At 38.4% G+C, this 26,529-nt stretch overlaps 1 protein-coding gene across 7 annotated transcripts in view; it reads right to left on the minus strand.

Annotated features, from left to right (window-relative positions):
- The window catches only part of LOC111519113 (ubiquitin carboxyl-terminal hydrolase CYLD), a 294,944-nt gene that overhangs the window by 70,711 nt on the left and 197,704 nt on the right, over positions 1–26,529 (minus strand). For 6 of the 7 annotated variants that reach the window (XM_047012551.1, XM_047012555.1, XM_047012554.1 and 3 more), the window contains one exon: positions 17,818–18,014. In XM_047012551.1, coding sequence (XP_046868507.1) covers positions 17,818–18,014 — 197 coding nt within the window. Of the gene's footprint in view, positions 1–16,013; positions 16,432–17,817; positions 18,015–26,529 lie in introns of those variants that run through there. The other variant, XM_047012552.1, reaches the window with a different exon arrangement.

Here is a 26,529-nt window from a genome sequence, read left to right on the forward strand (position 1 = left end):
GGTTCATGAATTAGATTTTCGGCTACAAATGTAGAATTAGAAACCGACCCGGATATAGATCACGATATAGAAATCGCTGCTATTACTTTAACTTGTTGTAATTGCGGGGAAAACGGACATAGATATCAAGATTGCGATGCAGAGCGGAAGATATTTTGCTACGGCTGCGGTAAACCTGATGCCTACAAACCTTCTTGTAATCGCTGTAATAATTCAAAAAACGGAATTCGTCGTGCACTGACGAAAAGTGCACACAATGAACCCGGTGAATACCCTTTAGGGGAGTCCTCTGTAGATTCCCCACTACCAACTTTATCGCAACTCCTAACTATTCCTATGCACCTTCGAGAGTTCCAATCTCCACTATGTGCAAATACTAAAACGACGCGGGGAATTAAGCGTTTAATTCAATATAAAAAAAAACATAAATTAGAGAAAAAGGCGGTTTTAGCTTCGATGATAGATGATTCCCTTGATTGGCGGCCGTACGCAGATGTGAACGTCTTTAGAAGAGAATTAAGGGTCTTATGGACACTGGGGCGTCAATTAGTTGTGTAGGTGGAAATTTGGCGGCAGAACTGGTCAACGAATTGCTACCCCTTAAGGCGGTAAAAACCATGGTGCATACAGCAGATGGACAATAGCAAGTGATTCTAGGAAAGACTCTTACCTCTGTTAGCTTTCAAGGAAATGAAAAACCAATAACTCTTTATGTTGCACCTTCGCTGGCACAGAATCTCTATTTAGGCATAGACTTTTGGAGAGGCTTTAATTTGTTACCGGCCTTTATGGCACATAAAGGAAACGAACCAACCGTGGCTTGTATTAATCTCGATAGCAAATTAAAGGTGTCATTGAAAACCATTCAATTGTTTCCATCCTTCGAGGCAAAAGGATTAGGAAAAACCAGCTGGCTGTCACATGAAATCGATGTAGGTGATACAAAATCGATCAAGCAACTTCATTATGCGGTATCCCCCGACCATAGAAAAGTTAATGTACCAAGAGATAGATCGTATGATTAACCTGGGGGTTATATAAGAATCAAATAGCCTGTGGTCATCACCGGTTGTACTTGTGCGCAAACCAGGAAAAGTTCGATTATGTATTGGCAGTCGAAAACTTAATGAAGTCACGATTAAAAATGCTTATCCTGCCTTTAATTGACGGCATTCTTAGTCGGCAAATACCGCTAGCGAACGACCAGCGCCCGAGAGAAAACGGCATTTACCATACCAGGAAGACCTCTCTATCAGTTTACTGTGATGCCCTTCGGATTGTCAAGCGCACCTCAAACAATATCCAAACTTATGAACCGAAGGATGCCACCAAGTTTGCGACATGAAATTTTTATATACTTAGATGACCTGTTAGTAGTTTCGGAGTCCCTTGAGAGACATATTTCAGTATTATCCGAGTTAGCTAACAGACTAACCCTAGCTGTATTTGCAATTAATGTGAGAAGAAGCAGTTTTTGTCTTAAAGAAGTCAAATATCTTGGCCATGTTATTGGTAATGGAACCATTCGAACGGACCCTGATAAGGTGTCAGCGATCCAAGAATTTCCAGTGCCCCGTTCTATAAAGCAAGTAAGTAGGTTTTTAGGTCTCACGGGATGGTACCATAAGTTTATAAAAAATTATGCTGTTATTGCCGCACCCATTTGGTATTGCCGTATGGCCAAATGAATGGTCTGAAGAAGTACAAAAATCATTTGATCTGTTAAAATAATCTCTGTGTATAGCACTTGTACTACATAGCCCTAATTTTAAAGTACCTTTTCTATACACTGTGATGTTGGTCACACAGGAGTGGGAGGTGTACTTATGCAAACAGATAGCGAAGAAAATGAGGTAACAATTAGAGAGCTGCATGAATGAGAGAAAAGTCAAATGAATCCATTCCAATTGAATTCGAATGAATGAGTGACAACTACTCAATGAAATGAATGAGTGTGAGTTAGTACTTGTCATATCTCTACAAATACGTAACTCTGTTTAATGAAAGGCAATGAATTGAGTGTCAAAGCATCGAATTGTACTAAGGCACTCGAATCATTAGAATTATTCGAGTTGACTCATTTTTATTAGGATGTTTAAAAGCAACAAAAACTAATTATTTTATCAAAAATTGCGAAATGGGGGCTTTTAAAATTAAAATATGCTATACACCAAAAACTTTAGTACGCAGTTTTGGATTTGACAATTTGGGACAAATCTTGTAAAATCTAATTTCTCTAAATTAAAGCCGCGAAAGTGGGCAAGCAGCACAATGCGAGGCAACAAATCCTTCGCCTTAGGTGCTTCGTCTATGTAGTGAACTATCCATTTTGTAGTATCTAGTGACCAGTTAGGATGAAATTTGACTTTTACAGAAGTGTTGTATGGTTCCCAGGTGTCAAATGAATTTTTCTGTTTTACCATAATACTGAAATGAAACCAGTTTGAGATAGAAAAGATTGTATAGATATAGATAGATGATATACAATAATATTACGAATATTTCAATCGAATTAATAGTAAGTTATGTCCGTATCCTATAGTTCCGATATTTTGGACAGACTTGAAGAAAATAGTAGAAGTTGTGGCATTTGTGTGCGTGTGTTAGATTTCAACGCAGAGTGGACCACCACCCCTGCAATCATTCTTTTCACATTGGTTGCATTTCACTTCGCGAAGGTGCCAAATCAGGCCTACTGACAGGGCTCGGGCCCAAATGAATCAGGTAGTAGCTCAATCGATGACTCAAGTCTCACAAACCTTGTCGCAGACTATGTCTCAGACTATGGCTGTAGCACAAATGACCCACTCGCTATAGATAACCCTACAACGAGCGGCGTCTAATGGCCCAGTTAGTCAGATAATAACGAATTCGATTTTCAGGGCATTCGTCCCCTTCGGTAGACGACTTTATATATAGAGTAGAGGACCTCACAAAACAAACACTAAATAATAATTTAGAACTGGTATCTCGTTATGCGAGCAACTTATTTGAAGGAGCTGCTAGTGACTGGTTCTGGAGATTTCACCGGAGCGTTCCCCTATTGACCTGGTCACAGCTTCGGGTGGCATTAAAAGCCCAGTTTTAAGACGGAAGAACTGATTTAGAAATTCGCACAGCCATGTTTCAGCGAAAACAACGTTCAAATGAATTCTTTGATGTTTTTTACGACGCTATCGTAACATTGGGCGATGGGCTATCCGATCCATTATCGGAGTCCGCATTACTAGACGTGCTGAAGGCAAATTTGCTACAAAAAATTCAACATAAAATATTAAACGTTCTAATAATGTCGGCTTCGCATCTGCGCCACGTTGTGTGCACAAGCGAACTATTTATGCATCCGAAACATCAGGTTCATGAATTAGATTTTCGGCTACAAATGTAGAATTAGAAACCGACCCGGATATAGATCACGATATAGAAATCGCTGCTATTACTTTAACTTGTTGTAATTGCGGGGAAAACGGACATAGATATCAAGATTGCGATGCAGAGCGGAAGATATTTTGCTACGGCTGCGGTAAACCTGATGCCTACAAACCTTCTTGTAATCGCTGTAATAATTCAAAAAACGGAATTCGTCGTGCACTGACGAGAAGTGCACACAATGAACCCGGTGAATACCCTTTAGGGGAGTCCTCTGTAGATTCCCCACTACCAACTTTATCGCAACTCCTAACTATTCCTATGCACCTTCGAGAGTTCCAATCTCCACTATGTGCAAATACTAAAACGACGCGGGGAATTAAGCGTTTAATTCAATATAAAAAAAAACATAAATTAGAGAAAAAGGCGGTTTTAGCTTCGATGATAGATGATTCCCTTGATTGGCGGCCGTACGCAGATGTGAACGTCTTTAGAAGAGAATTAAGGGTCTTATGGACACTGGGGCGTCAATTAGTTGTGTAGGTGGAAATTTGGCGGCAGAACTGGTCAACGAATTGCTACCCCTTAAGGCGGTAAAAACCATGGTGCATACAGCAGATGGACAATAGCAAGTGATTCTAGGAAAGACTCTTACCTCTGTTAGCTTTCAAGGAAATGAAAAACCAATAACTCTTTATGTTGCACCTTCGCTGGCACAGAATCTCTATTTAGGCATAGACTTTTGGAGAGGCTTTAATTTGTTACCGGCCTTTATGGCACATAAAGGAAACGAACCAACCGTGGCTTGTATTAATCTCGATAGCAAATTAAAGGTGTCATTGAAAACCGTTCAATTGTTTCCATCCTTCGAGGCAAAAGGATTAGGAAAAACCAGCTGGCTGTCACATGAAATCGATGTAGGTGATACAAAATCGATCAAGCAACTTCATTATGCGGTATCTCACGACCATAGAAAAGTTAATGTACCAAGAGATAGATCGTATGATTAACCTGGGGGTTATATAAGAATCAAATAGCCTGTGGTCATCACCGGTTGTACTTGTACGCAAACCAGGAAAAGTTCGATTATGTATTGGCAGTCGAAAACTTAATGAAGTCACGATTAAAAATGCTTATCCTGCCTTTAATTGACGGCATTCTTAGTCGGCAAATACCGCTAGCGAACGACCAGCGCCCGAGAGAAAACGGCATTTACCATACCAGGAAGACCTCTCTATCAGTTTACTGTGATGCCCTTCGGATTGTCAAGCGCACCTCAAACAATATCCAAACTTATGAACCGAAGGATGCCACCAAGTTTGCGACATGAAATTTTTATATACTTAGATGACCTGTTAGTAGTTTCGGAGTCCCTTGAGAGACATATTTCAGTATTATCCGAGTTAGCTAACAGACTAACCCTAGCTGTATTTGCAATTAATGTGAGAAGAAGCAGTTTTTGTCTTAAAGAAGTCAAATATCTTGGCCATGTTATTGGTAATGGAACCATTCGAACGGACCCTGATAAGGTGTCAGCGATCCAAGAATTTCCAGTGCCCCGTTCTATAAAGCAAGTACGTAGGTTTTTAGGTCTCACGGGATGGTACCATAAGTTTATAAAAAATTATGCTGGTATTGCCGCACCCATTTGGTATTGCCGTATGACCAAATGATTGGTCTGAAGAAGTACAAAAATCATTTGATCTGTTAAAATATTCTCTGTGTATAGCACTTGTACTACATAGCCCTAATTTTAACGTTCCTTTTTCTATACACTGCACATTGGGCCAGATTCACTTTTTTTTGGCATAAACTACATTTCAAATGCTAGAGAGCTAAAGTTTGGTAAGCACATAAGTCAGATCAAAATAGAATTTTTTTTTTTTTGAATATATCACGTTTTTACCGCTATCCGCCCAAAATTGTAAAAATTACCCCATTTGCATACTTTTAGGCTTTATTTTTAAAAATTCTTAAGCCTTTTTTAGTAAAGGATGTCTACACAATTTATTTTTTTTCAAGCAACGCTTCAAATCTTCAGACGTAAAGCTGAAAATGACCCAATAACCAATAACTGCGCATTTTAGAATGGAAAATTTCCTTTTATATTTAAGTATAAAAACACAAACAGCCGTGATCCTGCATCATTAAACGGCAGTCGTGGTCGTCCCATTCGGTTGGATAAGTCTTGTTCTTGGTCGACACTCATAATTTTGGCAAGCCAACTTGAATGCTTATTTTTAAAAGTGCCAATTGTACGATGGCATTTTTGCAAATTTTTCGTTACATATAGGTGAAAACTCCTTATTTTCCTTGATATTTCAGCTTTCATTTCATTTGTTACATTATTTCGTAATTGGCCAATAATCCAGTCAATAACTGCTTTTTCATTATCATACTTCAAGAAGTGCGGCATGGCTAACCTTAAAATTGGCTTAAAATGCAAAATATCGAGAGAATGGGCAAAAATGGACAAAAACAGTTAATCACACGTTCAAGGTTGAACCTTAGAGTAAACATTTGCATAATTACTTTTTGGCACAAATTGGCAGATATTATTTTTTTACTTCCAAATAGACGAAGTCTTTCACTAGATTTATTCTAAAATAAGACATTACAAACACAGCGCACAACTACAACATTGATAGCATATTTTAAAACAATTTATAAATAATAAATTTTTCACACCTTGACCTTTATTTTCCGTTTTGTCGCCAAAAATTTGGATAGAAGGTGTGGCTGCAGCAACAGCTCAAAATTAAGTGATAATTTTCGTCAATTTTGACAAAACAAACAGCTGATCAAACATCTGACTTTGAAGGGCTGCCAAAAATGCAGGGTAGCACATAAAATTTTTTAAAATTTTGTTTTGATGTACCCAATGTATGCCCTTTTCAAATATCAAGTCAAATTTTTTATTTGGCATTACAAAATTTTCCTACTTTATGCCAAAAAAAGGGAAATCTGGCCCAATGTGCACTGTGATGTTGGTCACACAGGAGTGGGAGGTGTACTTATGCAAACAGATAGCGAAGAAAATGAGGTAACAATTAGAGAGCTGCATGAATGAGAGAAAAGTCAAAGTCAAATGAATACATTTGAATGAATGAGTGACAACTACACAATGAAATGAATGAGTGTAAGTTAGTACTTGTCATATCTCTACAAATACGTAACTCTGTTTAATGAAAAGCAATGAATTGAGTGTCAAAGCATCGAATTGTACTAAGGTCTTTCGAATCATTAGAATTATTCGAATTGACTCATTTTTATTGGGATGTTTAAAAGCAACAAAAACTAATTATTTTATCAAAAATTGCGAAATGGGGGCTATTAAAATTAAAATATGCTATATACCAAAAACTTTAGTACGCAGTTTTGGATTTGACAATTTGGGACAAATCTTGTAAAATCTAATTTTTCTAAATTAGATTCGTAGTTGCCACGAACCGTGAATAAATAAATAGGGCTATCTAATATATTATAAAAAAAAAAATGAAGTAAGTAAGTCGTCTCGCCGACTTGGGTATACCATACACCAGGTGAAACAAATATTTAAAATTTCGAAAACCAAATGTATGTCATACCATATGCTATCTCGCTCACTCTACAAACACACGAGCACTCTAGCGCCGCCACTAGCCAACGGCCAATTCTACCCTTATGGATCGCGTAGCAAAATACGTTCATACGTATATTTTGCATGTTTCTAGTCCGTCTAGTCTAGTTCAATCAAATTTGGTAGTTTGATAGAAATAGATAAGATTCATTAGTCTGCCAAATTTGATCGCGATGGTAAAAAATTGCACGACCCAATCGGTTTTTTCTAAATTATGGAGGCGGAAGTGGGCGTGGCAACATATTAAAATATATGTATTCTGCGCGCATACTAAGCCAATATACATACTAAATTTGGTGACTTTAGCTTTGTTAGTTTTGGAGAAAATCAGTTTTGTTTAATTTTCGGGAATTTTCGAAAATATATACTTTGTGGGGTCGGAGATGCTTCCTTCTGCCTGTTACTTACATTTTGGCGACTTTAATATACCATTTCACCCTATGGGTGTATGGTATAAAAAATCATATTCTCTAATCCATCATATACACGATGGATCTACCTTCAAATATTACTTCACTAGTTGGAAAAAAAAAATCACCTCTATCTCTGTAGGGGGTTTGAACCCGATAATAACAGTATTGTAGTCTGAGTAGGTCCCCACTGAGCCACTAGTTTTGACGTATAGTAATCACATATAGTTCAAAAAAATACAATACAAATAAATACCAAATACTAAAATCAGAATTGGGATTCGAATGCATTCGAATCATAGCAACTCATTGACTCACTTTTTAACTCATTCAATTCGTTTTGTTTCGTTTGAATGTTGTGCGACTGATTTTTACGTCGAACACTCATTTACTTGAAGTCGATTTTCAAAGTCATTCAATTCATTCATTTGGTTTTGAATGTTGTTAACTCGAATTGATTTTTCTATCATTCATGCAGCTCTCTAGTAACAATCGCCTTTATGTCACGGAAGCTGAATCAGTGTCAATGGGCTTATTCCGTAACGGAAAAGGAATGCCTTGCGGCTGTCCTATGTGTAAAAAAAATTTCGAGCTTATATTGAGGGTCAAGAATTTTCTATTATTACCGATCACGCATCCCGTTAATGACGAAAGTTGACTTAATTTCTAGATTTGCGCGATGGGCACTTAAACTTCAAGGATTCTCATTTAAAATAATGCATAGAAAGGGCTCACAGAATATAGTTCCCGACGCATTATCCCGAATACATACTGAAGATTTATCAGCTATTACCTTAGCAAATGTTTTCGATCTGTCGTCAGACGCATTCGACGCTGACGAGTATGCGGACCTAAAAGCTAAAATTCAATTAAAGCAGTCACAGTAACCCGATATCAAGGTTATAGACAAATACATTTATAGGCGAACAGAGCACGCATCCGGTGATCGTGTAGCGGATGACATGTGATGGAAGCTTTGGATTCCCAAATCGTTAGTCTTGGAAGTGATACAACAAAATCACGAAGATCCCTTAGCGGGTACAGTGGAATAAATAAAACACTGGAGCGGATTCGACGCTTTTTTTATTGACCTAACCTAATAGGTGATGTAATAGAATTCATTGCTAACTGTTCCATTTGTAAATGCACTAAACATTCGAATACCTATACATCATACATCAGCTCAAATTCCATCAGTTTAATGCACTGGTGGAGAAGTATAAAGTTCGACATTCCTTTATCGCAGCGTATGCCCCACAATCAAACGCGTCCGAACGGGGAAATAGATCGGTGTTAGCTGTAATAAAGTGTTACGTGAACAAAGATCAGACCAATTGGGATGAAAACCTTAGTTCAGTTTCATGTTCGCTAAGATCCAGTTGGCATTCGGCCATCAATAATAGCCCGTACCGTGTATGTTTTGGCCAACAAATGATTACCCTCTGTTAAGAAGTTTAAACCTATTAGAGGATAGATCTATTCAGTTTGACCGGACTGAATCCATGGAATAAATTCGCCAGACTGCGATCAAGGCTGTAGCAAAACAGCATGAACGCAATGAAAAAACATATAATTTGAGAAGTCGAGACGTGTCATTTTAACCTGGTCAAGAAGTTAACCGACCTAATTTTCAGTTAAGTAATTATGCAAAGGGTTTCTCAGCCAAGTTAGCTCTCACGTTTTTAAAAGCCAGAGTCCGACAACGGATTGGGACAAATTATTATGCTAAGAGGATATGCAAGGGAGAATGATGCAAAAGACATTAAACAGTAGGGCATCATTTATTGTTTCTTTACTCTAATCCCACATGTTTAACAACCCCAAAGTGTAAGTTTGTCGGAGAGGTGTGTAACATGCGCTTGTTGTTCAAAATTCGAAAAATCAATGTAAAATATTTAATTGTTTAAACAACCAATATAGCTTATACATAGTGTTATCGATAATTATAATTGTCATAAATTTATGACCTTACGACTTACTTAAATACAGTCGTCACGTATCGATCAGTGAAATATCGGCTTAAAGCTCAGCCCTAAATTAAAGAATAGAAAAGAAAAGATAATTGGCGAAATGAAAATTAAAAGATTAAATGCGCGTGGCCTCGATCTTTCTTAACCCAACTACCAAAGTAGAAAGAGGTGCTGCAATCCTCGCTGCCAACTTCACTACACCCAAAGCGTGTATCGTACACGGAAAAAAATATAACCCTTTCGATTGCATCCTTCATAGGATTGTCCAATTAATCGAAGAACTTGGTTCTGGTGTGGTATCCTGTAGTGCATTTGAGATAATATCCGCGGAGCGCCTGTGAGTTTGCGCACAAATCAATTCCGCGTTCAATAACCTCGCTTATTGTGGAGTTTTGGCCGACGCCGGTCCACCGGAATAAATTTATTCAAAATATTTGTGACTGTCGTGTCGCTCTCCATAGGACTCTGGACCACAAGTGCTTAGCAGATTACCCCTGAGCGGTAGGCCGCCAAGTCTGAGATTTCACCGGAGGAAAGAAGACACAGTCTCAATTAATTAACGGAATTTTGAGCACAGGAAGTTTTAACCCAAGTTTTTCTGTCCATTTTTGCCCGAAATCACTCGAGAAATATCAAAGAAGCTAACATCGGCTATGTTTATATACCCTTGCAGTCCTTGGTAATAATAATTTTACATGTTTGGTTTCTGCAACTCAATTCATCAATATACAAACAAAACAATTTTACTCTCTATTTTACGATTTGTTCTTCTTCTTCCCTCATTTCCAAAGCAAAGCAACGCACGCATAAACATACAGTTTATGTAGCGTTGCGTCTGTGTGTGTATGCATGTACTCTGTAGATGACGAAAGACGTAGCAGCGCTGCCGGCAGAGCTGGGAGCAGAGCCGATTATTATATTGACTGTAACTTGTGTTATATTTATCCGATCACATTCAAATTTTGGGATCTGGGGTTTTATATCCAATATTATCACATATGTAAATTTCATAGCATGCTCCAATTTTTATGAAAATGTTTCTTCTAGTTCTTCTAGAGCTATATGATATAGTGGTCCGATCCTGATGGTTTTCATACTTTTTTTCCCGGGTAATAAAAAACACCGAAAAAAAATTTCAGCCCGATAGCTCTTAAGACGGCTGAGTAAAACACAGACGGACGGACAGACGGATATGGCTATATCAACTCAGCTTCTCATGCTGATCAAGAATATATATACTGTATGGGGTCGGAAACGTCTCCTTCTGTGCGTTACAAACATCTGACCAATTTTATAATACCCTCTGCAAGTGTATAAAAAGAAGAACACGTGGTTTTGTGCGGTCCGGCCGTAAAATAATCAGGATGTGTGCAAGCGTTTAACAGCACCTTCTAGTTTAATTGCGTCTATGCACTCGAGCCTCTCGGTACTGCCAATGTTTATAGCGTGAATTTAACCAAAGAAACGCATTGGAATTAGACATCCTATACTTATAATAGTTATTTGTTCACAGAGAAAGAGAGAGAGAGACAGAGAGAGTATACGAATAATGTGTGCCTAATTCAATCAGATCAGAGGCTCCTGAATACCTTGAATCATCTTATCCATTTTTAAACAGCCTTTGCTTCGAAAGATCCGCTGGACCAAAACCAAAAAAGAAAAATTATTAATTGATTCGAATTATACGTTTTTGAGGCTTTGAATATGTTGGACGTTTGTGCCAATGCCAATACTTGAATTTATTAGGAAATTTATCCGTCTCATATTTATTTTTATCCTTTTCTCTCCCGGCATCACTTGGATTGATTTGATTTTTGTAAATTCGATCAAATTTAATTTTTGTAAGTTAATCTCAGGATAACGAGTTAAGTAATTATGTTTGATAACCAACTTGTTACATCGGATACATTTTGAAATTGAGGATAAAATCCAAGCTTATTATCAGACCATTATTAAGTTTACGCCTTTAAAGTATGAAGTTGAGCTTGTATAGCCAAAAACAAATTAAGTAATCATTAACCTGTAATTAAGTATTAATCCTTAGCTAGGTACCCTCTGGTATGATCTTTAGTAATTTTGTATAATATATATGGTAATAAAAAATACTTGGAACAACGCGCGAAGCAAATTGTAAAATTTGTTTGTGTCCTAAAGAGATATAAAGAATGAATTAAATTAGGAAATCAATCCTGCCTTGTCTTTGAGTTTATAAGTTAATAAAATATTGTTCTTTGAAATGAACTCCATGTGAGTGTAAAATATTGGGAATCATGCAACCAACTGGAAAATAAAAAGAGGCCGTAAAACATGTTGAAGGGCTCCTTAATTCAGACGTGGCCATGATTAGACCAATAGGCTAGCATAAAATAAGCCAACATGTTTGGAACGTGATGCTACATAGATAAAGCGGTGTTGTTTTCCGTTTTTCACCCCCCTCCTTCTTCGCTAAACCTATACCCTGGTGTCCTTAAGTACGCGAATTTAAAATTTTACGTCTGTATCGAATGTGAGTAACTAGTTCTGGCTAATCTCTATATTGTAACCCACCCCCAGCCGACCTGACCCTAGCCGAAACTATAAAAGAACATCTGCTCAACACTCCTTGCGAGATTCAGGTTATATGCTACAGATGTTATTGGAGTTTATCATTAGGGATACTTGTACTTATAGTTATATATCACTACAGAGTTTAAGCTTTAATTAATCTGGGTGAGATGAAGTCATCAAATCGACAAGATCGGATTTTATCTTGATAAAATTTACTAATAAGTTAGTTTTCAATGTAAAACATTTTAATGTTTTTTTAATTTTTCCCAAAGTTTCAAAAAACAAGGCCCGACGTGGACAGCAGCCTATTACGTGATTGCTCGAAATCACCAGATCGGCATAGCACACACTAGACCAAGGGTGGTCATAAAATTTTACTTGGCAGTTAGAGCATCAGCGGCTGGGTAGATGAAAAGGTCACTTTTGCGATTCGACGCGCATAAAAATTTGTGTGTCACGAATTTTACGACGGATCATAAATGACATTTTTGGGTCGATCGTACATCATCGTTCACTTGTAGGCAGAGGCACGTCCACATCCCATATTTACGAGCATATTAGGGAAAAAGCTCACGATCTCAAGCTCGCAACTTTTAGGAGAAGGAAGGATTGGACGTGTAAGGAAATAAGGGTTGTTTTTGTTGCAGAAATTGCGGATATGGGGAAATTAAAAGACAAGACTATATAGTCTTTTTACGCTTTAAATATTTTTTATAAAACTTCAATTTCGACAAGCTATTAAAAATAAAAACCAGATGACCGGGTTAACTTCAACCGCGTCAAAGTTTGTATACCCTTGCAAGTTTTTTGTTACTCTTTCCTTTTATCTAAAAATTCAAATGTTTGGGAACGAACGGCCTACAATCTAAGCATAGAAAATAACGAATTATTAATTATTCCTATTATTTTCTTTTTATTTAATTTTGTAACTTCATTTATTTCTACTTGTCCAGACGGACGGACGGACGGACATGGCTATTTGAACTCGTCTCGTCATGCTGATCAAGAATATATATACTTTATATGGTCGGAGATGCTTCCTTCTATGCGTAGCAAACTTCTGACCAAAATTAATATACCCTTTTTGCAAGGGTATAACAATCCTGCACTACTACTACATAATCTCCCACATTGAAAAACGTTGGTTTCTGTCGTTTGGGATCTACATATTGCTAGCACAGTTTTTTGTCGCCTGATTACTGAGTTTTCCCTTATTTCTGCTAAGCTTCGATTTTCTTTTAATTGACTCTCTTCTATTTCTTTTAATTACATTTTCCTTTAAACTGTCTCTCATGCCACCTCTTTGTCTTATACCAAATAACATTAGACTTCCATATTCATTGCTGCATCGTATTCATTTTAAACTCTATCTTATCTTTTCATTGTCAACTAACAACGCAATCATGGGTAATAGTTCTCTATGGATTTTTTCAACCTGTCCATTAGCCTGTGGTAATGCTGTCGCTAAATTTATATGAATAACATAACATTTCTTAATAAAATCATCGAATTCTATTGAGGAGAAGCAACTGCCTCTATCTGATATTATATTCTTGGGCCTACTATTGCTAGAACAGGTGCTTCTATAAACTTGCTTTTGAGTGTATTAGATGCGTCGACTTAAACCCTGTCCTATTTTAAAAGATCATACAGAAGCTTTACTATTATTGAAAATATGAGCAAAGTCCTAAGAAACTTTGGACTTCATAAACTTTTGTTAAAATCGGATAACATTTTATTGCTTCCACGCCTGTCCTACTGGCTTGTATGGCAGCGTTCTGGATCGCCAAGACACGGGTGGAGATGGAGGGGGAACTTTGGATGCAGATGGAGTAGGCGGCACGATGGCTGATGACCTCTGGATAGAAGTCCGAATGAAAGGCGGGTGCCTTTCGGGTCTTTGCTCTTTGGGTTCGATGTACGCGACTGAGCTGTCGATGTGCAAGAACGTGTGGTGTTGCTTGCCACATCGATGGCATCCTGCTGTTCTCCTGCAGGAACCATTGGAATGCTCATGAGCCAAACAGTTCGGGCAGTATCCGTTGCTCAAGACTACCCGTAGCCTGTCGTCAATTCGTAGTCCTCAAAACTGTCGGCACTGACGGAGCGCGTGTGCCCCTTGACAAACGCGGCACCTGAAGCCATTGGAACTGCGTTCTAAATCGGATGGTGCTGCTGTTCTTAGAGACATCTTCGGACTGCTGGAGGAGGTGGACCGAGACCTTCTGGATTTTACAGTATCGGACCCATCCTAACATCGTCTCGATCCCCACGAAAGAATCACAAACATTCTTGATGATTCGTTCACCAAGGATAGTGGGAAGGAGCTCGGCTCCAACCACCAAATCCACAGGAGCCCTTTGGTGAAATTGCGGATCAGCGAGCGGAAGGTCAAGTGAATCCTGCTTAACCTTATTCGGGAGGGCGCGGGACGGAAGTGCTTCAGCTACACTAGGCAGCGGTTTGTCAGGAGGAGAAATCTGTAAGCGGCACACTTTATCGCCGCTACCAGCATCGCATTGCCCAATGCCGCGAATGCTAGTTGATACTTTGCAGCTTGGAGGATTAATCAATTCAAACATTCTTTGGAAAATAAAGGAAGCTGCGGATCCCATATCAATCAAAGCGCGGATTTGATACTGCTTGCCACGATGATGAATAGTTACCCTCGCAGTACTCAGGAGGCCCGTATTGCGAGTGGAGGCGAAGTAACTTCCCACGTTTACATGAGGGCTGCTGGAAGAATCGGAGGACGCAGAATTCGGAATTATACAAGCATCAGGTGCTGAGCTCTAGCTCCCAGGATGAGACGGCGGTCTTATTTGGAACGGACTGTTCCCACAACAGAAGGGTGGATTTGGGCATATTGCTCGTACAGATTGGTATAAGAAGGATATCCCAATTGTCTTTACCAGACCCGGAACGCACAAGACCGGTTAAGCACCCTTGAATTGACGTCTGCAGTTCTTTCAACGCTTTGCCAGACTCTTGGGATACAGCTGAGATCTGTAGAAGCTGCTTGGCTTGGCTCATAATCAATAATCGATTATTTTCGTACCGCGCAGTGAGGTTATCCCACGCGGACTGGAACCCTTCATTGGTCAAGGGTGACCTAGAAACAATGGCTCTGGCTTCGCCGCGAGTTTTGCGACTTAAGTGCTAAAGTTTCTCCACTTGGACTGAGCCGTCAAGGTCTTATGGCATGGTGAAAACTCTGTCTCGACTTTTGCATAAAGTGACTTAAGCTAAGTGTATTTTAATGGAGACGAGTGATACATCGTCAGCATCGAGGCGCGAGCCTCGAACGCCGTTAATGCCTCGCACACGGCAACAAAGTCGGAAAGAGACATCGTAGAGTGGTCTCTGAGCTAGTACGAATCGAATAGGAACAAATAACTTCGTGGAATTAGAGCTCTCAGAGAGGAGATCGAAACGAAGCTGTAAGAGGACTGCATATGAATAAGCATAGACAGCATAAATGAAATTAGAAGGATTTATAATTTTCCTCGCAGTTGTGAATAATAAGGATATATAATCACTTGGATATTAAAATTTATACAATATGGAAATATGTTGAAATTTATAAGAGTATTTAAAAAATATAGAAAATTTGAGATCGGTAGGATTGGGAGTGCCGATAACTTTTCAATGAAGGAAAAAAACTCGGAATTAATTTTCATTAAGCGGACTAGAAAGAATCAGAAGCAACGTTTCGAATGGGCGGCTAAGGCAAAGGCGGAGGATCCTTATGGAACCAGCCGAAAGGCGTGTAGCCTGTCTTGAGCATAAGCGTTTGCGAGCCCGATGGTCAAAATAGAAATAGTGGAGGTGGGGACAAACTGAGAAAAGTTTTCTAATCAGGCGGGGGCACAGCGATGCGTGGCATGGTTTCTAACATACATACTTACTTACAATAAGTAAGCTATTTTTGGTCTACACTAGAAGTTACTAGAAAATTATATGGCAAAACAACGTTTGCCGGGTTTTTTAGAATGCAGACTTACAAATGAACGAAGAAATTCACAATGAAGCATTAATTTTAATTGAGGACATGTGCTTGATGCTTACCAACAAAGTATTAATACAAATAGGAATGATAGCACCCAATCGTCCAATGCACAACTCATTTGATCAGCTTATGAACTAAATGCATGTTAACACTTAAATTGAGTATAAACATGAGAGTCGAATTGCAGGAAGACCAGTCTAAAGAAGTGTTTTCGAAACAACTGCTCGATATTGGTAATGGTAATATTGCTGTTGATACATCATCGGGGTAGATGGTTTTCCCAAACATAGCTCAAAATTACGTAAATCACGATGGTTAAGCGAACGTGTTATATTGGCCGCAAAGAATGTTGATGTGAACGAAATGAATTTTCAGATTCAAGAGAAAATAGCTGGCGAATTGAAGAATTACAAATCAGTTGATTCCGTTACTAATGATGATGATGTTGTCAATTATCCAACAGAATTTTTTAATTCGCTGGAATTACCCGGCTTACCACCTCATAATCTGCAAGTAAAAATCAATTTAGTAATTACTATGTTACGGAACATAAACCAGTCACGTCTGTGTAATGGCACCCGGCTTGCGGTGAAGAAATTATTGAACAATGTCATCGAAGCAACATTTTTAAAAGGGAAGTACAAAGGCGAAGATGTTTTAATCCCACGCATCCCTATGATACCGAACGACATGCCATTCAGCTTTAAGCGTTTACAGTTTCCAGTGCGGCTTGCATTTGCAATGTCAATAAAAAAATCGCAAGGGCAGTCGCTAAGTGTATGTGGCATCAACCGACAAAATCCATGTTTTCACATGGGCAATTATATGTCGCCTGTTACCGTGTCGGAAAACCAACAACATTATTTATTTACGCGCCAAAACATAAAACTAAAAATATAGTTTATCAAAAAGCATTAGAGTAGAGAGAAGCAGTGAAGAGTACAGAGCTTAGTGTTTAAATAAACACCATATGAAAATATATATTTTGTTTTTTATTTCATTAAAAATTAGTAAAGTCATTTTCAGCTATATAATTTAAGGATGGCGGAGTGAGAAGGAAAAGTGTGTCCTCTTTTTAATGAACACAATGAATAAGCATAGATAGCATAAATGAAATTAGAAGGACTTATAATTTTCCTCGAAGTTGTTTGAATAATTATAAGGATATATAATCACTCGGATATCAAAATTTATACAATGTGGAAATATGTTAAAATTTATAAAAGTATTTAAAAACTATCAAAGAAGCTAACATCGGCTATGCCGAAGTTTATAGTCCTTGGTATGTGTGTGTATGCATGTACTCTGTTGATGACGAAAGACGTAGTAGACAGCAAGCAGCGCTGCCGGCAGAGCTGGGAGCAGAGCCGACTATTATATTGACTGTAACTTGTGTTATATTTATCCGATCACATTCAAATTTTGGGAACTGGGGTTTTATATCCAATATTATACCATATGTAAATTTCATAGCATACTCCAATTTTTATGAAAATGTTTCTTCTAGTTCTTCTAGAGCTATATGATATAGTGATCCGATCCTGGTGGTTTTTATTCTTTATTTTTCCCGGGTAATAAAAAACACCGAAGCTCTTAAGACGGCTGAGTAAAACGAATACACACAGACGGACGGACGGACGGACGGACAGACGGACAGACGGACATGGCTATATCAACTCAGCTTCTCATGCTGATCAAGAATATATATTACTTTATGGAGTCGGAAACGTCTTCTGTGCGTTACACACATCTGACCAATTTTATAATACCCTCTGCAAGGGTATAAAAACACAAAACGTGACAGAATTTATTCACATCGACATGGTTAAGGCGGAATTTCTATAATATCCATTCTGTACCATGTAAATAAAGCAAGATATCATTTTATCTCACCTTTTCTATCCGCCATTGAGTCAAAGAAGCACCAAGGAGCGTCTGGTCCAGAGCCAGCTTTAACAAACGATACATAATGTGATGTTTCTATACATACAACAGCAAATAATTCCATATAAAGTCGAGGTATAACAATGTGATCAGCCATAATTTTGTAATCCCTTGGAGCAAATATTTTTTTTGTTACGTGTGTAGTCCTGAAAAATATCATTATAAAACATAAATGGATATTAACATAGTTTTAGTGTTCACTTATTTTTATATACAGCATGCGAAGCTTCCGTCTGTAAAGTAAGGGAATAAAATTATCTTTATAAATTTCCCTAATGGGCTAGTTTTTATACCCTTGTTACTGTAACATATTATATCCCTAACATGTAATAAGATCAGATAGAGAGAACAAAAGTTATGGACAAAATAAATCGGTTCTGCTCAAACGCTGTCGACAGGTCTGCCAGCAGATTGCAGATTGTGATTGCTCCGAATCACAGGAGCACACACACTCAAGTGTAGACTTAACCTACGATAAACTGTATGTGCATGCGTACACATGTACATTATGGGTGTTCTTATTTTGAAAAATTAGAAATTCACAAGTGCCGGGAATATTATTTTTATACCCTTGCAAAAAGGAACAGGTATACCAGAACGTCGTTGCGAAGATTGGTTTAGATTTGGAGCTTCATTCGACGCTGCTGCATTTTAATTCTGGTGTTGAACAAGAAGCTGCTTGTTATGGTATTTCAGGAACGAACCAAAACTTTGTCGGGTTGTGTTGTGTTGGATGTGTTGTCTGACATTCGTGATTGAATTTGGTTTAAATGGCGCTTGATAAAGCCCTTTGACGTACGTATGACGTACAGCATTCGTCGATCGATAGTGCCTTCGATCCACTTTTCTCTGCTCAAGAAATTGCGGGTAAGGACCTTTTGATTGGTGCTGTCCGTTATCGCTGACCATAGTGTTAGGATATCCCTTAATTGCAAAAATTGAAGACAAAGCTGAGATTGTGTTCGCGGTTGTTACCGATGTCTTTTAAACAGTGAACGGGAACTACGAGTATGCGTGTACACAAATTAACCACATGGCATCGAATATTGGGACAGCAAAGTCGATGGGTGATTGTTGTGATTGTTGTGATTGTTGCTCTTGCAGATTTTCCATGACTGAGCTAGATTTTTTATGTCTTCATCAATGGCAGACCATCAAACATGTTTCCTTGCAATTCGCTTCATGCGAACAATTTCCCAACATAGTAAAACATACTAAGTGATCATTAATTTTTAAAGCAAACTTACGATTAAAGTATGGCAATAAATCTTCGATGCCTATTTCTAACTTTTCTGGATTTGATCGTTATTCAAATGCTGGAGAATGGTTTCTGCATAACCCGGCGGTTTGATTTCTACGATTCACTTGCAAACTTCCTCCTCTTTATCGAATTCTATATGAGTTCCAATTGGTAGTCGGGAAAGAGCATCGGCATCGGCATGATACCCCAATGTTGTAGTCTGTTTGAAGTCAGAGGGAAGATGTTTCCCTGAGCTGAAGATCGATACAAGTCGTATTTCTCTTGGTGTTTGTCGAGTGTTTTAGAAGCAAAAACTATGGGTCTCTCTTAACAAGATATGAAATATGAGAAATATGAGAAAGCTACCCCGAGACCAAAAGATGATGCATCTGCTGCTAGCACGAGAGGGAAGTTTTCATCAAAGTGCACCAGTTGCGTAGCGTTAATAATGTGAGACTTCAGAGCTGAAAAGGCTTGTAGTTGTTTCAGGCCAAAATAAAATTTTAAATTTTTTCTACGAAGTTGGTTTAAAGGTGCTGCCAACGGTGAAATGTTTGGGATAAAGTTGCAATAGTAATGGCTCATTCAAATGGCTTTAAATTTGAGGGCGGCTTTAAGAGTCGTACAGCTTCTATCCGAATGTGTCTAGCAAAAATCCAGGAGCACTAATCCGTCTTCGCAAGTATTCGATTTCGTCTTTGAAAAAGAATCACTTTTCGTTTTTGCGTTTGATTCCGTTTTCTTGAAGTATGTTTAAAACTTGCTTAATTCGTTTTAGATGTTCGTCGTTTTTTGGAGCTAAGATGATGATGTCAACTAGGTAGTTGCCACAACCTTCTATTCCCATTCAAAGTTGCTCAAAGTATCTCTGGAAGATTGCCGGTGCGCTGGCAATTCCATACGGAAGGCGCTGATGTTGGAATAGACCCAATAGTTCCATCTGAAGATAGGCGTCTTTTAGGTCTATTTTGCTGAATTACTTGCCATGACGAATTATGTGAAATAGGTACTCTTTTGTTGGTATTGGGTACTGCTCTATGTCGATTTGTGCGTTAACTGGTTGCGTAAACTCACCACAAATCCGAATGGCGCTACCTGGCTTAGGTGCTAACACAATGGGTGATGCCCAGTTGCTAAGTTTGATCGGTTTGCAGATATTGGCTTCCGTGAGACGATTAGCTTCGGCCTTGAACTGTTCCAATTGAGCAAATGGAATTTGACGGCTGTTACAAAACTTGGGTGTTGCTGTAGATTTCAAAAATGTGCTGGCTTTAAAGTCTTTTATGGTACCCATGGCAGCCTCGAACACTGATTTATATTTGCAGCAAAAATCGTTCGATCATATTTGGACAATGTCGAATCCAAATTTTTAAAATAAATCTGTTCCGAAAAGATTGGCTTCGTCTCTGATACTAGTAACAATGATAACAATATTTTCGACTTTTTCCCCACACTTTGCGACTGTGTGCAATTCGCCTGGTATTGGTATTGGATTGTGTGTATACGCGCAAAATTCTCTGGAACATTCTAGAATTTTTGTTTTATTCAGCAATAAATATGTTTGAAAATTTATCACTAAAGCTGTTGACCCTGAGGAGTTTATTTGAAAAGTAATAACTTGATTCAATATTTCGACATCAGTTAACTTCCTACGATTTTTGTTTTTGACTTGACCTGTTATAGTGTTCACTTCTTCAATTAAATTGGCTTCTTCATGTTCTGCATTATCAAGTGAACACTGCACTCAGTGAAACACATTAATAATATTACAAACATTTTGTAACACTTTGTTACAATATTAACATATACAACATTCAAGTCCCATACCTCTTAAGTAACATGACCACCCATAAGTGCATGGTACTGGACATTGCTGATTCGGCAGAACTAACATGCGCGACCACTCTGTCACCAAGCAATATATCCTCTCTCCCGCTGCGGCGGCACACACATATATACATATTCTTATGTAAACATTTAAACATAAGCAGACCGCTCCCCTGCCGGCGACACTGGCAGCGCAGCTACGCGGTCTTAGCTGTACTTAAACATTGTTAGAGAATTAATATTCATTCAATAAAGAAAATTTAAAGTGAAAACACTGAGGATAAATTGTTTTCTTCATTTTTGTGGAAAATTACTTACTGGAGCCAAAAGGGCCCAGATTAGAAGACAATCTACCAAAAGACTCAGAGTTGGTGATCCATAACATTAAATGGCCGTGGTCACAAATCCTACACCTCAAAATGCGTTTATTTATGTGCTAATTGACACAATAGGACCACTTCCATAAACGAATATGAAAAAATTATTCGTTATCCACAATCGTTTCCATTATCCCCGACGGAACTACCTTTTAGTATTGCTTCATCAGGGGGAAACTCCACCTACGTTGGGGTTCGAACTCGAGAACAACACAATTGTAGATTTAGTAGGTCTCCACTGAGCCACCGACTAGGTGTCCGTAAACGAATATGAGGTCACAGCCATCTGCGACTTAACAGAATACTTAGTAAGCATTTCTCTGCAAACTTAAAGTGCCAAAGATATAGCCAAATCCCTATCAAAAAAATAATTACTGATTTGGGCATAGAAAAATCAGTTAGCTTCAGAACTATATAAGCTTCTAGGAATTGATCATGTCACTTCCATGAAACTTTAGGAACCATTGAACGAAATCATAGAAGATTTTATGAAAATCTTTAAATGTACATTTTTTCAGATAAAACGCTTTGGGATACATGGATGGCTTCAATATTATACTTATTGTTAAAAGACCACGCCATCAACAGTGCATGAGCACTGTCCCTTCGAATTAATTTTAGGATAAATTCCCATCCCCTACAGTTTTATGATAAAAGTGAGATAGACCCAGTCTACAAAATAAAACAAAGAAAGTAAAAATTCATATAAATAGAGTAACAAAATACATATTGCATTTAGCAAAAAAAAAAAAAGCACTGTTTAAGATTAAACATCGTGTTCATCTGAAATGGCTTCACCAAATCAGATGCACCAAGAAATATACAAAACGAAACAAGAACATAATACAAAAATAAATCATAAAGATTCATATGGCAATTATTGGTTAATTCCAAACAAAACATGTATCCACACTCTGTGGAAAACACTTAAGATTATAACAGCGGCGCGGTATCAAGTAGCCAACGCTAAGCATGAAAAAAAAACATTTCTCAACCCGCGAAAACATGGGTCATTAGAATAAGTATTGTTAAAAACAATTGTCGCCTAGAGTCTAAGAGTTCATTTATATATACAACACTTTTGTAAAAAAATCAGTTCATATTTTGAATTCAACGAATGAAGATTGGGTTATTTTCCTTCTCCCGGAATCCCTATTCACTAACAAATAATAATATTATTTAATTTATGTTGACTATTAAATCAAGCCTTGAAACAAAGATTTGCTTTTTAGGTGGAACTTCAACAAGAGAATCCTAAGTGAAGGGCTCAACAGTAGCAGCAGCTAAGGCAGCCAACACTTTACTAGCTCCTCTTGTAACTACTTTGTTGGCGATTTTTCTGGTAGTTGATGTTTGCCCGGCTGGTTCGGAAACTACAACAGGAATTGGCTTCACCAAATCAGATGCACCAAAAAACACACAAAACGAAACAAAACCAGAGGGCCGGGGCTAACTTCGACCGCGTCAAAGTTTGTATACCCTTGCAACTTTTTTGGTAACTTATTCCTTACCTATAGCCATCAAAGTGGAAAAACGTTTAAGCTAAAAGGGCTAATGTGTCCGAAAGAACGGCCTACAATCTTAGTTTTTCTTCTGCATAGGAAATAACGAAGATATTGATCAAAGTCACTGTTTTCCACCGATCGTTCCTATGGGAGCTATATGATATAGTTACCCGATCTTTATCAAATTCGGCACAGTCATTAACAGATATATTAAACTAACAAATGTTTAATTTGAAAGCAATCGCGTCAAAAGTAACGAAGTTATTGACAAAAGTCACTGTTTTCGAAAGATCGTTCCTATGGGAGCTATATGATATAGTCGTCCGATCTTGATCAAATTTGGCATAGTCGTTTATATGTGTAATTAACTCACCAATATTAAATTTCACGACAATAGCTCAGAAAATAACGAAGTTATTGAGAAAAGTCACTGTTCGTGACTTTGCTGTTTGTATGGGAGCTATATGATATAGTGGTCCGATCCGGCTGAATCCGAGATATACAACGCCTGCAGTATATACAAGCCTACATGCAAAATTTCAGCTCTGTAGCTCTTACGGTCTAGGAGGAGTTTGCGTTGATCCAGACGGACGGACGGACGGACGGACGGACATGGCTATTTGAACTCGTCTCGTCGTGCTGATCAAGAATATATATACTTTATATGGTCGGAGATGCTTCCTTCTATGCGTTGCACACTTTTGACCAAAATTAATATACCCTTTTTGCAAGGGTATAAACATAAAACAAAATTGAGTTATAAAGATATGCGAAGTATTGCTTAAAAAAAAACTAAACTAACACTAACCACACGCTGTTAAGTTAAGTGGTCACCGGCGAGCATGGAGTATTTTAGAATATTGTACTTGGATTAGTTATTAATGAGAATATTTACAAAGTTATATTATAACAAAGTTAAAGTGCTTGTGTGCTCTGCAATCGACATGGCTGGACTACTGACTTTTTGGGAGAGCGAGACAAATGCGTTACTAGATGGCACATGACAGGGCTACATACACAACACCCCTTAACACCCAGATGGATCATAGAACTGAGTGATACGTCTTATGTGAGTAGAATGTCGTAGCACCCATGAGGCAGCATCCGATGATTGAGGAGAGTTATTCCCGACGGCAATTGTATGGAAAAGCATTATCTGATTGCTCCAATTTCATATCGTGCCATCCCCTTAACAGCCAGTTTGATACTTTCGCCAATAAGGAGTCCTTCGATGCAATGAACTCAGCACTTACGATTGGCGTTGCTGCTAATTCGATCATAAGCACTGTGAGGAACATAATATGTCAATAATATGTCTCGTGTAGGAATCGATTGTTTAGAGTGGATACTGGAAAAAGGATCTTCCGTAATGTAATCAGTTGCTGATGATGCATAGTTTTGTACCCAAGCGGAACTGCCTGTAGCAAAACTTTTCGATTGATTAATAAACGGCTCTGCTTCATTAGAAATTGTGACTATAGTTTATCAAAGTGGAACTTCAACTCCCGATTAAGCAGCAGCTGAGCTGGCGAGTGATTTGTCGTTAAATGTGGAGTTATGTGTTGTTTAAACAAAAATCAAGCAAGGCTTACATCCATATTACTGTTTGGAGGTAGTTTTTTAAGATAGTTTTTGGTGATCTGCACCATTCGCTATGTGTGTAATGAGTCTAATGTGGCAAATTAGATTGTTTTGGACGAATGCCTTGAACTCCTCGGAGGTAAATGCTGTGCCATTGTCTGAAACCAACTGATCTGGTTAAACATGAGTAGCGAAAAGTTGTCTGAGAACTTTGATTGTAGCCTCTATAGAAGTGGAGCTAACAACAGCAACCTCTAGCCATTTTGAGTAGGAATCCACTACCAGAAGAAAGTTTTTTCCTTGAAAAGGTCCAATGATGTACAGGTGCCTCTGAATCGTTAGAATTCTGCTGGCATTGAATACATTTCTTAACAATGAGCTCAATCTCTGCGTCAATGTTTGGCCACCAATCATAGCTACGCGCTAACGCCTTCATTTATACAATGCCTGGATGAGCGGCATGTAGAGCAGATAGAATTGATTCTCTGGTTTTTGGTGGAATTACGGCGCGATTTCCCCAAATCAAGACTCCTTTATTTGTAGAGAGCTATTCCTGACGGCAATAGTATGGATAAGCATTATCTGATTGCTCCAATTTCATATCGTGCCATCCCCTTAACAGCCAGTTTGAAACTTTCGCCAATAAGCAGTCCTTCGATGCAATCAACTCAGTTGCGAAGAGTGATCGTTAGCAACAAGAGGGGGGTCAACCTTGGGGAAGCCCTACATATGATCGAAACATATGACGTTGTTATTTATGAGGCGAATATATTGATGATGTATTGACTAAGTTAGCAATCGAATTGTTTTAACTGGGGAAATAAAACGCAATATATTATGCATTATGAATAATTCTACGTACAGGAGATGGGCTGGGGCAACTTCGCATAGCAACCAGAGAGGATATGCGACCAATAGGAAAAAAGCAAGGACTGGAGAGAAAAGGATGCAGGCCCGCATAGCAACAGAGGCGCTATCTGGGTGAAGCGGAGCGAAAAGGACAAGAAGTCAATGGGCGCACAGCAGTCGAGAAAGTAGATGCGGCTGCGCCAAGGACTTTTACGGGACTTTCACCACGTATGGCAACAGTTTGGATGAAAGCGATGGGCCGATGGAAAGTTACCAGCTGTATCTCACCAAGTGATTTCGGAGGCCCCGGATGCCTATATAGGGCCAGCAGCAAATCATCAAGTTATCAAGTCATCAAATTCTGATCAAGTGAACAACAAGCGAAGCAACAAATCTTTTGGCCTTACGAGTAACCTTAAGAATATTTGGCGCCTAGCAAGTTACTAGAACAAGCAAGAGTCGAGTTCTAATTTCACTGGGGCACCAAATAAATTTTGTTGTGCCGAATTGGAAAACATCCCGAAAAGGGTCGTTACAGCACATCATCGACGCTAACAGGGTCTGATGCCAACAGTGGGTAACGTCTTGCAATTTGTGAGAAGCTACTGAAATATTGCCAAAACACAAAAAATATGTTAAAGCATTTAAAGCTGAAACACGCCAAAGAGTTTGCGTCCTTCAAGGTTATTACTTCAGCTTTTATTTATAATAAACATAAACCAAAAATCCAAACCAAATTTGCAAATGTGAATAGCTTTGCATTAGGGGTCTCTAAGCACGATTAAATAACGAACATGATAATGGAATTTATTGACACTGATAATTATTTATTTTCTGGCAAACCTGAGGACGAAATTTGTTTTCTACCGGCCAATTAGCCTGCTGCCTGTGCTCTCCAAAGTATTCGAAAGAAGAAGTATTTTCTTGGTAGAGTACTGGCACACCTGGGTAGTAAAGAAGCCATCCCGAATCACCAATTTGGCTTCAGGAGTCAGCATGGTATGCCTGAACAAGTACACAGGGTTGTTCATCATATCCTAATTATTGTTCTGCTGTCTTTTTAGACGTTTAAACAAGCCTTTGACCGAGTATGGCACTCTGGACTACTTCAAAAAATTCCACCAGTCTTACCACCATTGTTTTATGATCATTCTGCATCATATCTTCGAGAAAGAAAATTTAATGTGGTTATTAGACACGCATTATCATCCCTTCAAACATATCTACACGAATGATTCATGCATGGATCAAACGATGGTGCACCACTATAAATACCGCCAAG

Source organism: Drosophila willistoni, unplaced genomic scaffold (assembly GCF_018902025.1).
Source record: "Drosophila willistoni isolate 14030-0811.24 unplaced genomic scaffold, UCI_dwil_1.1 Seg169, whole genome shotgun sequence".
NCBI lineage: Eukaryota > Metazoa > Arthropoda > Insecta > Diptera > Drosophilidae > Drosophila > Drosophila willistoni.